Source organism: Haliotis cracherodii, unplaced genomic scaffold, assembly GCF_022045235.1.
Source record: "Haliotis cracherodii isolate W230 unplaced genomic scaffold, xgHalCrac1.p SCAF_3, whole genome shotgun sequence".
In the NCBI taxonomy this organism is placed as follows: Eukaryota; Metazoa; Mollusca; class Gastropoda; order Lepetellida; family Haliotidae; genus Haliotis; species Haliotis cracherodii.
In genome coordinates, this window is record NW_027266286.1 from 12,127,896 (window position 1) to 12,143,561 (window position 15,666).

Here is a 15,666-nt window from a genome sequence, read left to right on the forward strand (position 1 = left end):
AAAAAGTAGTTTTACAAACCGTGTACCAATACGATGTTTGAGTGAACCGCCCGATGATATAGTGCCAAGTGACTTTCACCTACCGTTAATGTTTACCTAATATCTAAGCATATTGGGAGACTTAGTCAATAGCTGATAGAGAGAGAAGACGTTGCATCGATGTATGGAGCTTGAAAGTAGTTCCTTCTGAGAGAACCGCCTCCGTGGTCTAATGGTAGAGCGTCCGCCCGGAGAGCGGAAGGTCCGGGGTTCGATCCCCAGCCGCGTCATACCAAAAGACGTTAAAAGATGGTACTTGTTGTTACCCTGTCTGGCGCTCGGCATTAAGGGGCTAAAACAAGGACTGGTCGGCTCGGAGTCAGTATACTGTGTCTGAGTGGGGTATTCATGTTAAACTGCGGCATGGTATCTCAGTGAGCTAGCACTATAAATCGGCATCAGTCCGGATTAGTACAAGCAGCCACGAACATACACGTGCATGCACGTCGCTATATAAGTGCAATAATCTTGGACGCGACGTTAAACCCCATTTCACCTAACCTCCTTCTGAGAGGTTTTTCCATTGATCGGATCGTGATACCAAGTTGATCGGATTGGGTTTATCGCATCGAAAACACTATCGATATAAAATAACAAAAACTGTTACCGATACAGTAAACTACGGTTATAACGAACTCAAATATACCTCTAATTTAAGTTCGTTATAACCGTACTTCGTTATAATCATACATGTCAACAATGTCTGAAGCCCATTTCTGGTGTCCCCCGCCGTGATGTTGCTGGAATATTGCTAAAAGCGGCGTAAAACCATACTCACTCACTCCAAGCTGCCCACGGTCCCTTAATCCAGCTTTAACATCATTTTACTGGTATTCCAATATAACGATGATGTTATTTTGTATGTTTGTGACACGACCTGGGGTTCTTTTGTTTTCTGAAGACGGCATCCACGCGGCATCCAAGTCTGCGAAATGTGACACAATGGTCGTTTTTTGTGTATATTGTACAGCAAAGCAAATACTTGTAAATATTACAGGCGTTCAAGGGTCTTGTCATCGCCATTTGTCTTATAAAACATTCAGATCTCGCGAGGAAACGGCCCGTCTATATTCAGAGGACACCTAGGAAATACACTTGAGACCGCGCCCAGTCAGCAGTGGTGCATTGTCACGGCCATCGTTGCGCATCAGTGTACGGTCAGCTGTGTTTGTGCTCAATTGTCGCTCTACAGTTGGCGTGTATCTCGGCGCGGATAACGGTTGTGTGTACATGAAGCTGATTCTCAAGCTCCTTCCCAGCGCGTGACACCTTCGTTACACTCACGGTAACATCATCGCTGCCACCAGTGTGGGCGCGGCCATTACAAGAATCTTGAAATTTGCCCTCTAACCCCAAATGTAGTACCGCTTAAACTTTTGTTTATGTCTTTGGGAATGCCATCAAATTTCATTTTGAAAAGGTTTACGACTGACCATGTTTACAGATTCATTTACTTTGTTGTTTGCATAATCAGATTGGTTCGAGATTGCAGACTAACGGAAAATCAACCAACTTCTCTCGTACATACTTAATCAACTACATGATAGTTTTAATGAAATAGAAATTCAAAATGACAAAGAAAGAGAGTAATTTGGCAGGGGTAATTTTTTTTTTGCGTCACGACAGTCGTCACTTAACTAAACCTAACGGTCAATCGGCTGCGAGTTCATCTCCAAGCATGGTTGTGGTCATCTATCACTGTGGGGAGTTTTGACTGGTGGCCGCGATAGAAAAGAGAGCTCCACGAACGGGATATCGCTGTGAAGAAATTGGCTGATTCTTTGAGGAAAAGAGCTGCAAGGAACAGACGTGATACAACATGTATCATCTTGTTATATCCATTTCCTACATTTAACAAAGGCTATTGATTGACCCATGCTTTCATATGGAGTTAGCCCTGTCCATGTCGTAACGGTGTCAATACCACGGTATCAATATAGCGTATTTTTCCCGTAACGATGTCTGCACAGCCGGGTTGAATGCCTACGCGCATGGCAGTGACAGTATTCTGAATGGACACTGCGTGCGTCTTTGTTATTTGTGGTGAAATGGTAGCCAGGTGATTAAGGCGTGTGCTCGTTAAGAACGATTCGATTCTTAAGAATGTCTAAAACCTATGTCTGCTGTCCCACACCACGATATAGCCTCAATATTGCCGAGAGCGATGTAAATAAAATACGACTTACTCTTGTATTAATGAACGCCGTGATATGACTGGAATACTGTTAAAAGCGGCGTTTAACCCAACTCACTCACTTGTTTTAATGCGCGTACTTCTGTATTCTTTCAATGCGACGTCTCCGTAAAAGAATTCCTGTCAACTGTTCACATCTAGTCACAGAAATACAGTTTTCTTTATAAAAACAAATGTATCTATAAAATAAAAACATAAAATCTGACAGGAACCAAGAACAATGCTTAATTTCCGAGCTGAGGCAATCTAGACCTTTCAAATCATTGATCAAGAGTTGACTTCCTTATCAAATTTATCCTCAAGTGTGTATAGGAGACTGACTAGGGAACTGTCTTCACCAACAATTCGCATTTGAGCATATGCCTCTCACTCTCTCCTCTAGTCTTGCACCATGACCGTGGAATATATTTATTTTATGAAAAAACATAATCTAGAAATGCATACAAAAGCAAGTCTAGCCAGCTCAAGCTAGCTCTATTCCACAAATCAGCATAGGGAATTTTTTTTTTTAGAGTCAAGAAGGATCTTGTGTAATATAAGATTTCAGAGACTAAATGTTAGTCTATCTCTCCTCGTATCCGTAAAGATCCGGGGTAGAATAGGTCTTCACCAACCCATGCTTGCCGTAAAAGGCGACTATGCTTGTCGTAAGAGCGACTAACGGGATCGGGTGGTCAGGCTCGCCGACGTGGTTGATGCATGTTATCGTATCCCAGTTGTGTGGATCAATGCTCATGATGTCAATCACTGGATGGTATGGCCTAGACTCGAATATTTACAAACCGCCTTCATATAGCTGGAATATTGCAGAGTGCGACGTAATATACAAACAAACAAAAACTCTCTCTCTCTAATTCAACAAATACTAAACCACAATGCTCTTGCCCTGATCCGCTTTGTGAAAACTACGTTACCACTTCCATCCACATACGATATATTTGCGTGACATGGTTAACCTCTTTCCAAACGTACGGTGAGCGAGTCCGCCATGATGGATGCACACGCTTTGGTCAGCATGTTCTTCTCGCCCAATATCAGCTTGTAAATTTACAATCAGCAGTCTAGGCCAAATCGACATGTATCGATCGGGCGAGTTTCATTCGCTTCGTTAGACGAACATAGTCCTAATCAAATTGGTAGCTTTCCTAAACTAGCCTGTTAATGGTTTTGTATCTCTCTTCAGATGTAATCAAACAGCTTGGAGAAAAATAATTCGTTTTTCTTCACTACTGCTGTGCGTTTCTTTTAATATGAATTGATTTCACAATGCAAGCTGCAGTCGATGACACCCCTGTTAGAAGACTTACATGTGGACGGGGGTCAGGTTTCATCGGACCTGCGCTACACCCACTCACACATATTCGATCCTGATACATCACGTCGTGGGTGGCAGATAACTCTGAACCTTGAGACCATGTTCTAAGTCGAATACTTGTATCATATCATATCTCCGGTAACACCAAATCTTGGACTCTTCTCATCTACTTCGTAGAATTGTAGATTCTTGCATATCATATCTGAGATAACACATCAAACCTTTGACTCTTCCAATCTAGTTCGTAGAATAATAGATTCTTGCATATCATATCTGAGATAGCACATCAAACCTTTGACTCTTCCCATCTAGTTCGTAGAATAGTAGATTATTGCATATCATATCTGAGGTAGCATATCAAACCTTTGACTCTTCCCATCTAGTTCGTAGAATAGTAGATTCTTGCATATCATATCTGAGATAACACATCAAACCTTTGACTCTTCCAATCTAGTTCGTAGGATAATAGATTCTTGCATATCATATCTGAGATAGCACATCAAACCTTTGACTCTTCCCATCTAGTTCGTAGAATAGTAGATTCTTGCATATCATATCTGAGATAGCACAACAGACATAGGACTCCACCCGTCTAGATCCTACAACTCCACCCATCTAGTTCGTAGAACACCGCCCATCTAGTTCCTAGAATGCCAGAGTATGATAGAGTTTGCTGTTGAGGAACCAAGAATCTCGATTTTGGGTGAATCATGGAGGAAACGGTTACTCCCTTATACTATCGATACGAGACAACTCTAGGCGTACAGAACACGATACGTCGTTATAAATATGAGGAATCGGTCACCGATCTTCAAGTACTTCCTGTTTGTTGTAGTGAAACAGATCTTATCATAATTCGCCTCTACAATGAATTTTCATTCACAGTGCTTCAAAAATTAATGACACTTAAACCAACCCGGCGTTACTCTGATTTCGGTAAACATTATTTTCACATTTAGTTTTCAAATGCCAGGAACCCTAATGCATTTCGACAGTGTTTGTTTTAGCTAGTGATATTTGATTCGTTGGGAAGTGATTTGGATACCCTCCAAAACCCTGTGTCTGGACCAATAAATGTCACGTAAATACTATTCCCTATATGTTTCCAGTGTTAACTTGACTTTATCTTACGGACGGGTCGTGCACTTCAAGGAACAGGATGCAGGTCTCAGACATTTACCATTGGGGGAACCCACGAGTACGGGTATGGTACTGACAAACCGAGAAACATAATCGAGGCGAACCGGGATTCAAACACGCCATCGTAGGTTTCTGTCGTGCCAAAGGGACGCAACTCTGCTAATCGAATTGCGGTGCCCTAGACGACTCGGCCATCGAAGCAATACGGAAGGAAACGAAGAGCAGAATAAAATACACTTTTGGGACAAATGTCGAACATAACTGTATATGGTTATGTATATTCCGTACATTTCTGTTTTAACAAATACGATTTTGCTTGTTGTTAACGATTTTTATTTGACACAGGTACAAGTACCTTTGTACCCACTGCTCAAATAATGCTCAAATAATGCTTCAGTCATATCTCCAGTCACAAATTTTGGAGATTCGACATTAACATTGCATAGCACAGCGAACCTGCACATAAACATCTACCTGATTCATGCATGTGTCTCGAGTAGATTAGGGCGCCGTGCCCGGGGCACCCATGCACTATGAATGAAGAGCAGCCAATCTGATCGTGTCTACATCGCGTGTGCTGCGGCCCGACGGTAAGGAAAAGGGGTCATCGCGGGTCAGGCGGTGCCGGTCTATCGTTCACCTCTGATTAATTCACTTGTATAATACAGTGACAAGCCATGGTTGTCCAGGCAATCCCCTGACTACAGGCCAAGAGGGAGTTTGATTGCTGTGTCCTATATCCCGTGCAAGAAACGACTAGTTAGCGTGTATTCAAATCTAGCTGGTTGTAGATTGATCCTGGGAGTAGACAGAGAAAGACTTCCTGTACATTGTGTAACCCTGACGGTGGTTTGATGGGGGGAGCGTGTGTCCATGGTGCACGCTATTGCGCAAATCTATACGGGTTCTCTGAATGGCGTTCCTGGCTGCTGACGATGGTACTGCCAATTAGTATATCTGGTTTTTAATGGAATACATGCAGTTGTTGAGTAGAATTTGTGGTTTCCTGTCTAGATTCGCACAGCGATCCTAGAGCTACATCTGACCGGGAACATGGGTCTGTATGCTGAGTGAGTGGTAGACTTGCACAAGTCTCCAAGGCAATAATTATGAGTTTAGATAATAATTTTGAGATTATGTAAAAAAAAAAGGTTGTCCCTATAAGAGACTGGAGTATGGTCCGAATATCTAGACTTGCCTATTAGGATAGAATTACTAAACACCCATGGACATTTTCTTTCAGTCCAGCCTTGGAGCAAGGCTTGGTGAGTGGGTGTGAGTGGGTTTAATTTTAAGTCTCTTTTAAACATGTTTCCAGCTCTTTTACAGAAGGGGACAAACCAAGTTGATTTCACACATTTATACAACGGGGTCCTCAGCGAAACGAGACAAGTCTATCCCCATCGCCCTCGTGTGTTTAGTTTAAACCATGGTTGTCGTACTACCTCGCCCATCACCGGAACCTGCTGAAAGTAGGATTTAGGATGTTAGTCAGAGGACATAAAAAAGCACACTTGTTAAACTCATATCCAAATACACTGCACCTTAATATTCCTATCCCTGACAAAAACCATTTTTGATATCGAATTACATAGATAACCCTACTTACTGAATAGGAACAGCAGCAGGCCTGTTATCTCATTCTTGTAACGCGATCTCTGACAGACATTGTGTTGACCTATATAAGCTCTTGGTGACCGGGTGGTACGGTAAGCCCAGTCGTGTAAGGCGCCGCGATTCGCTGTGCAGAGATTGTGGGTACGAATCCCGGTTTACCCACATTACGGTTCTAGGTTTGCCAGCACCATACCCGTGCTCGTGGGTTTCACCGAAGTGGTAAACGTCTGAGACCTGCATCACTTCGGGCTTTCCTCCAACATTAAGCTCACACTGTAATATAACTGTAATACTGTTAAAAGCGGCGTTAAACCCAACTCACTCACTCACTCTTTCTGACCGATATATGTGTCTGTTTCAGTTCGGCAATGATACATTCAACAAGGGCCGTATCATGAATGCTGCCTTTAAAGAAGCGCTCAAGATATTTGACTTCCAATGTGTTGTCTTCCACGATGTAGATCTTATACCTGAAGATGATAGAAACATGTACTCGTGTCCGTGGCAACCTCGTCACATGTCAGTTGCTATAGATGAAATGGACTATAGGTAAGTTACAAAGAGGTTGAATGTGGATCATGCGAATATGTTGTGTGCTGTTACACTTCGCAACAAGCCTTTCCTGTTCGGCCTTAAGTATAATGACGGCCTTGTCTTGTGACATCTCGTATACATGTACATGTCCTTGACCTTAGTTGTATGTTTTTCTCACTAATAACGTTTTGTCGTTGATACTATTGATTATGTAGTTATTAAGTTTCATACGTTTGGAAAGGATATGGTTTACCTTCGTGTATTGTGTGTATGTATATAGGCGGTTCCATAAGATATGGTTTACCTTCGTGTATTGTGTGTATGTATATAGGCGGTTCCATAAGATATGATTTACCTTCGTGTATTGTGTTTATGTATATAGGCGGTTCCATAAGATATGGTTTACCTTCGTGTAATGTGTTTATGTATATAGGTGGTTCCATAAGATATGATTTACCTTCGTGTATTGTGTTTATGTATATAGGCGGTTCCATGAGATATGGTTTACCTTCGTGTATTGTGTTTATGTATATAGGCGGTTCCATAAATTCTTATTCTTTTACCCCAACCTACACGAAAGTTGTCAAAGCGTAAACCCCGCATTCTGACATCTTGACCCCATTCTTGTCGTTTGGTTGAAGTACAGAAAACTACGTTTATAACGAACTCAAAGGAACCACTACTCTTAGCTCGTTATAATCGTAGTTTGTAATAAGCGTATATATAATGGTCGGGACTAAAAATATGTTCGTTATATCTGTCAGTTCGTTATACGTGTGTTTGTTATGAACGTAGTTCACTGTATACTACTCAAAAGAAGTTAAAGAACATCCGATTCATTCATATTACTACGGTCAATCTGTCATGAGGCCCCATGCCATGGCAGATTAACCCTAGTGTTCCTCTACTTCTTTTGAACAGTATATTCCGATGTCCTCACTGGCGTTGTCAAATTGGTTTCTTCCAAGGTGAACACTCTTCGAGGATAGCTACATCACTCTAACACTTTTTCATCTCAGACAGCTTATTTGAATGCGAATTAAAGCCGACGAAAGTGTCCTGTACGCTCTTTAGCCTGGGAGGAGACTTAAAATAACAACTTGGTAATGGTTTTAAAGACATTTCGACTGAAAGACCATTTACAGGTGGTGCTTCACTTCAGACAGAACTTGTTTTCTCACCCTAAATGTCTTTGCCTGGGGCCTTAAGAAAATACTATGTCAAATACCTCAAAGACATTGCCGTTTTATTCACACCAAGTCTTGTGCCGGGGCGAGGATTGAAATATTTGTGTGAACAAAACTCCAAATACATACTAGCTAGAGTCCTTTTAATTGATTCTATGTGTTTGTGAGAGTTATTTTTTACACGGATTCCCTCCTCTCACATAAAGTTATGCTTGTTACTTAAAGGTGTTGCCGAAGGGTTACTATAAGAATGTGGAGGTCTGTAAACCGTTCTAAACTCACTGCCACATTTGCCTAATGGATATTTAGAGTGGCAGGTCGTCGCACGTTTTTACCTGCCATTGGTGTACTTCTTGAAGTGGGTAGGAGTGCAATTTGTAGCATAGAGGACATATGCCAGGGCTTCGTGTTCAGATATATTCGTTTAAATCAGAGTGTTAAAAAAACTGCATTTTCTGTATGTCAAGAGGGATGACTTCCCCTTTCGACCCATCAACTTCCCCTCATGTCGAGCAATATTCCAGCATCTCCTCCTTTTGGTGTCTCCATTTCACAACTTTGGGGGTATATATATATTCTTTCTTTGAAGATTTCATAGAACGGATCTTGCCCAAACGTTTTTCAACATTAGATGCTTCAGAAAAGTTTTAAAATGGCCGATGGAATTCCCTATTTTTCAATTGTACCATATGTTCCCGTGTTTAGGTGACCTGCTTTTGCATGTGTTTGTGACGGGTGCCACCGGTTGGGCAGGATACGCCCACCTTTTCGCGAACACCTGGTATCATCAGTGTTTGAAAGATGTGGTTGGAATCGTACAGTCGACTTTGTTTTTGACTGATCTCTTCTGAATGTGGAAAGGGTTTTGTCGCTTTTATTCCGCTGGGTCTATATTCTGTATTGCTTCGTGTCCTAACTATTGTTTGGATTGGAAATTACTCTCACTTTAGTGTGTGAAGAAGAAATCACACCGTTGGTACACTAACACGGTGTCTCTGATAAAAAGAGTGAGTGAGGTGGGTTTAACGCCGCTTTTAACAGTATTCCAGTTTTATCACGGCGTTCCAGCTTAATGTGGGAGGAAAGCACGAAGTGATGCAGGTCTCAGACGTTTACCACTTCGATGAAACCCACGAGCCTGGGTATGGTGCTGACAAACCTAGAAACATATTCGGGGCGAACCGGAATTCGAACCCATAATGATAGGTTTCTGGCGTGCCCAAGGGACGCAACTCTGCACAGCGAATCGCGGCGCCTTAGACGACAGGGCCACCCGTGTCCCCTCTGATAAGATATCCTTTTGACAGGAACAAGCAGCTACATTTATATTGGAAAGGGGCCCCAGTAAGATAGCATTTGAACCTAGACTTCATTTTCTGATATAGCATTTCAAAAGGGGAAATAATATGGTTTTAAGGACTTTGTTTGTTTGTTTGTTTTGTTGTTAAACGCAGCACTCAGCAATATTCCTGCTCTATAAGTGCGGTCTGTAAATAATCGAGTCTTGACAAGACAATCCAGTGATTGACACAATGAGCACCGATCCACACAATTGGGATACGATAACATGGTTCAACCACGTCTGCGAGGCTGTCCAGCTGATCCCGTCAGTTGCCACTTACGACAAACATAGTCGCCTTTTACCCATAGCTTGCACCAGTGCCATGTCCGTCTTGTAATTTTGATATTAAGATTCTACTCTAACTCATTTTATTGCGCACACTTTACCTTCGTGTATTTATATTTATGGGCCTCTTACATAGTATTCAAAGTCGGTTCAAGATTATCTGAGCAGAACAGGAGGCATGAGTGACCCTTTCGCTGAGGGCATTTCAATTTGCAGTGCAGAGCTACGTACCTGAGTCTGATTGAATGATCAAAGGTCGAGTCCACCGTACACGCACTGCGCTCGTGGGTTTCACCAAAGTGGTAAACGTCTGCGTTACTACGGGCTTTAAACTTGACACGCCGTGATATAACTGAAATAGTGTTCCTCCCCGAGTTAACCCATTTAACTCTTTCACCGTTAACAGAAATGGATAGATTTTAATCCATTGATACCATTCCATTCAGCATTATATTGTGTGAAGAAGTGTTCGACTGACAGGAGTATCTTAAATGTTACATCTAATTAGATGTAATTCTTTTAATCCCTGACTGCATAATATTGAGGTAATATTGTGACCTCAGAACACCTAGTGTCATTCTGTACTGGTTATGGACAATGAAAATGAAAGATTGTGTCCACAAATATTAGCACAAAAACATGTATTCTAGAATAAGTAACAACGAAATCACAGTATTGCCACATATCTCGAGACGGGGGCCAACATGATTGATTTGCAAAAGTCTCTAAGGCAAGAAGTAGTTTAGATCATACATTTTAGATTATGGGAGCGAGTGAGTGAGTTGGGCTTAACGCCGCTTTTAACAGTATTCCAGTTATATCGCGGCGTGTCAGCTTAATGTGGGAGGAAGCCCGAAGTGATGCAGGTCTCGACGTTTACCACTTCGGTGAAACCCACGAGCCTGGGTATGGTGCTGACAAACCTAGAAACATAATCGGGGGGAACCGGGATTCGAACCCACAATCATAGGTTTCTGGCGTACCCAAGGGACGCAACTCTGCACAGCGAATCGCAGCTCTTAGACGACTCGGCCACCCGTGCCCCCTCAAAATTCTGTCAATAATATGAACAACATGTCCCAATCATAATGGAGTCCTTGTCCACATATCTGGACTTGCCTATTTGGAGGACAGCATTACCACACATCCATGGACTTTTCCTTCAGTACAGCCTTTGAGAAAGGCTACTAACTCCAAGGCTACTAACATGACAAACACATAATGTAATGCAACAGCTAGATACCACGTGAAGTTGTCTCAATGCTAGCTTGTCGGAAATTGGTTAGCAAATGTTCATGCAGTAATACAATTAATACTGACAACGCGTTGATCTTGTGACATTAGTGGCTTCGGGGTGTAAATTCTGGAGACTACACCGAAGTCTGTGTCACTGCTGACAAATGTTGGAAGAACGATTCCGTCGTCCAGGGGGTGAAAGCAATAAACACCGTAGCATCCAACATGGCGGCAATGCAGTGATGTGACAGATCGGTCTGTTGTTATTCACGTTACATGTAATCTCATGACATAGGAATATATTTTGACAAGTAGCCCATTCGCAATTCAAAACAGGTTAACATTAGTAGCCGCGGTGTAATAAATACTTGTCGGGAAAAAAGATTCTCATGTTCCTCATACTTGTTGGGAAACAGCTTCTCATGTTAATCATACTTGTAGGGAAACAGCTTCTCGTGTTCATGATGTTTGTAGGGAAACAGCTTTTCGTATTCATCACACTTGTAGGGAAACAGCTTCTCATGTTCATGATGTTTGTAGGGAAACAGCTTCTCATGTTCATGATGTTTGTAGGGAAACAGCTTCTCATGTTCCTCACACTTGTAGGGAAACAACTTCTCGTGTTCATGATGTTTGTAGGGAAACAGCTTCTCATGTTCATGATGTTTGTAGGGAAACAGCTTCTCGTGTTCATTATGTTTGTAGGGAAACAGCTTCTCGTGTTCATGATGTTTGTAGGGAAACAGCTTCTCGTATTCATCATACTTGTAGGGAAACAGCTTCTCATGTTCATGATGTTTGTAGGGAAACAGCTTCTCGTGTTCATGATGTTTGTGGGGAAACAGCTTCTCATGTTCATGATGTTTGTAGGGAAACAGCTTCTCATGTTCCTCACACTTGTAGGGAAACATCTTCTCGTGTTCATGATGTTTGTAGGGAAACAGCTTCTCATGTTCATGATGTTTGTAGGGAAACAGCTTCTCGTGTTCATGATGTTTGTAGGGAAACAGCTTCTCGTGTTCATGATGTTTGTAGGGAAACAGCTTCTCGTATTCATCATACTTGTAGGGAAACAGCTTCTCATGTTCATGATGTTTGTAGGGAAACAGCTTCTCGTGTTCATGATGTTTGTAGGGAAACAGCTTCTCGTGTTCATGATGTTTGTAGGGAAACAGCTTCTCATGTTCCTCACACTTGTAGGGAAACATCTTCTCGTGTTCATGATGTTTGTAGGGAAACAGCTTCTCATGTTCATGATGTTTGTAGGGAAACAGCTTCTCGTGTTCATTATGTTTGTAGGGAAACAGCTTCTCGTGTTCATGATGTTTGTAGGGAAACAGCTTCTCGTATTCATCATACTTGTAGGGAAACAGCTTCTCATGTTCATGATGTTTGTAGGGAAACAGCTTCTCGTGTTCATGATGTTTGTGGGGAAACAGCTTCTCATGTTCATGATGTTTGTAGGGAAACAGCTTCTCATGTTCCTCACACTTGTAGGGAAACATCTTCTCGTGTTCATGATGTTTGTAGGGAAACAGCTTCTCATGTTCATGATGTTTGTAGGGAAACAGCTTCTCGTGTTCATGATGTTTGTAGGGAAACAGCTTCTCGTGTTCATGATGTTTGTAGGGAAACAGCTTCTCATGTTCATGATGTTTGTAGGGAAACAGCTTCTCATGTTCCTCACACTTGTAGGGAAACATCTTCTCGTGTTCATGATGTTTGTAGGGAAACAGCTTCTCATGTTCATGATGTTTGTAGGGAAACAGCTTCTCGTGTTCATTATGTTTGTAGGGAAACAGCTTCTCGTGTTCATGATGTTTGTAGGGAAACAGCTTCTCGTATTCATCATACTTGTAGGGAAACAGCTTCTCATGTTCATGATGTTTGTAGGGAAACAGCTTCTCGTGTTCATGATGTTTGTGGGGAAACAGCTTCTCATGTTCATGATGTTTGTAGGGAAACAGCTTCTCATGTTCCTCACACTTGTAGGGAAACATCTTCTCGTGTTCATGATGTTTGTAGGGAAACAGCTTCTCATGTTCATGATGTTTGTAGGGAAACAGCTTCTCGTGTTCATGATGTTTGTAGGGAAACAGCTTCTCGTGTTCATGATGTTTGTAGGGAAACAGCTTCTCGTATTCATCATACTTGTAGGGAAACAGCTTCTCATGTTCATGATGTTTGTAGGGAAACAGCTTCTCGTGTTCATGATGTTTGTAGGGAAACAGCTTCTCGTGTTCATGATGATTGTAGGGAAACAGCTTCTTGTGTTCATGATGTTTGTGGGGAAACAGCTTCTCGTATTCATCATACTTGTAGGGAAACAGCTTCTCGTATTCTTCATACTTGTAGGGAAGCAGCTTCACATGTTCATGATGTTTGTGGGGAAACCGCTTCTCATGTTCCGCATGCTTGTTGGGAAACTGCTTCCAGTGGTCATGACAATTGCAGGGAAACCACTTCACATGTTCATGATTCTTTCAGGGAAACTGCTTCATATGTTCATGATGCTTCCGGGGAAACGGCTTCATGATATTTGCGGGGAAACTGCGTCAAACGTTAATGATATTTGCAGGGAAAACACTTCACGTGTCTAAGATACCAGCAGGAAAACTGATTCACGTGGTCATGACGTTTGTTGGGAAAGTGCTTATCATGCTTATGGTACTTGCAGAGAAAGTGCGCCGCGTAGTCAACATTCTTGTCGGGAAAATGGGCAACAAACCTTTTGGGAAACTGATTCATATATTTATCCTACTTCATGGGAAACATTTGCATAATATGAAGTAGGAATATCAGTTCCGAAACAAGACATACACCATCGATCGGAAACGTAGGATGTATTTACAACGGGAGGCCAATTTCCAAGACCAAACACACACCGCCATCTGAAGGTCAACCATGGGCAAACTCAAGACCAAACACACGCCACCATCTGAAGGTCAACCATGGGGAAACTCAAGACCAAACACACGCCACCATCTGAAAGTCAACCATGGGGAAACTCAAAACCAAACACACGCCACCATCTGAAGGTCAACCATGGGGAAACTCAAAACCAAACACACGCCACCATCTGAAGGTCAACCATGGGCAAACTCAAGACCAAACACACGCCACCATCTGAAGGTCAACCATGGGCAAACTCAAAACCAAACACACGCCACCATCTGAAGGTCAACCATGGGCAAACTCAAGACCAAACACACACCACCATCTGAAGGTCAATCATGGGCAAACTCAAGACCAAACACACACCACCATCTGAAGGTCAATCATGGGCAAACTCAAGACCAAACACACACCACCATCTGAAGGTCAACCATGGGCAAACTCAAAACCAAACACACACCACCATCTGAAGGTCAATCATGGGCAAACTCAAGACCAAACACATGCCACCATCTGAAGGTCAATCATGGGCAAACTCAAGACCAAACACACACCACCATCTGGAGGTCAACCATGGGCAAACTCAAGACCAAACACACACCACCATCTGAAGGTCAATCATGGGCAAACTCAAGACCAAACACACACCACCATCTGGAGGTCAACCATGGGCAAACTCAAAACCAAACACATGCCACCATCTGAAGGTCAACCATGGGGAAACTCAAGACCAAACACACGCCACCATCTGGAGGTCAACCATGGGCCAACTCAAGACCAAACACACACCACCATCTTGAGGTCAACCATGGGCAAACTCAAGACCAAACACACGCCACCATCTGAAGGTCAACCATGGGCAAACTATCACCTAACACATCTGCAGCTACTTTTACATAGGCCACTTAACACAAGTCGTGTCCAACCTCTTACATATTCTAAACACCTAAACAGGCCTATTATGACATGCGTGAACTGAAGAAATATGAACAGTATTGTTGCTTTCTTGTGAAAAACACGATCTATAGTTTCCGAGATAAGCAGAGATCGATATCCTGATAGAATGGTTCATGGAAGACGGGACAATGACCCCTGTTAACAGCGGTCTCGATTGCTAAGCAATTATATAAGACCACTGGCTATATGATTATATTTTCTGTCTTCCCTGTCATATTCATAGGTAATTGGTGAATTTAGTATCCAGATCAATGTCAAGCTCTCCTCACGAAACACTGACGATCACCCAACTGAAGGCGATACCCTGACGTTGATGACACGATGGTTGTCGGATATATGAAATCGATATCCAGATCACCTTCTCCACACTTTAACCGCATAATAAACGTGCTTTGACTTGCGTGTCTAGCAAATGTGGAAATGAAGTCTGTCGGCAAGTATCCCCATGACGTTCTCTCGCGGATATCCTTGCACAAGTCTCTAAATCATTATGAGGTTAGATCATGATTTCTAGATTTTATGAATAATAAGAACAAAGTGTCCCAATTAAGACTGGCGTTCTAATGTGTCCTGTCCGCTTACCTAGACTTGCTAAGATTACAGATCAAGAATCACTGTACATCCATGGACTTGCATTTAAAGCTCGAGGTGTACTGATATATAATCCAAGGTGAAGGCCCACTGGCCTGTTGGCCCCGTGGTCATTGAGACCAGGGATCATCTGGATCCGATGTAATTGTGGTGTGTCTTCTCCCCGGTGTATGTGCGTGAGCTAAGGACATTGAAGCTTGTCATTATCTGTCTAACCGGACTATCTTGATACCCAGCCTTGCCTGCCTCACACATAATTTCCGGAGGAATCCGACGACATCACCATAGCCCGGGGTCTCGCTCAGCTGCATCTTTGAGGGGAAATTAATGCTAG

The 15,666-nt window shown here is 42.5% G+C and overlaps 1 protein-coding gene across 3 annotated transcripts in view; it reads left to right on the forward strand.

The window, feature by feature from the left end:
* The window catches only part of LOC139473658 (beta-1,4-N-acetylgalactosaminyltransferase bre-4-like), a 139,022-nt gene that overhangs the window by 110,962 nt on the left and 12,394 nt on the right, over nt 1-15,666 (forward strand). For all 3 annotated transcript variants that reach the window (XM_071256350.1, XM_071256349.1, XM_071256348.1), the window contains one exon: nt 6,667-6,854. In XM_071256350.1, the coding sequence (XP_071112451.1) occupies nt 6,667-6,854 (188 nt within the window). The remainder of the gene's footprint in view (nt 1-6,666; nt 6,855-15,666) is intronic.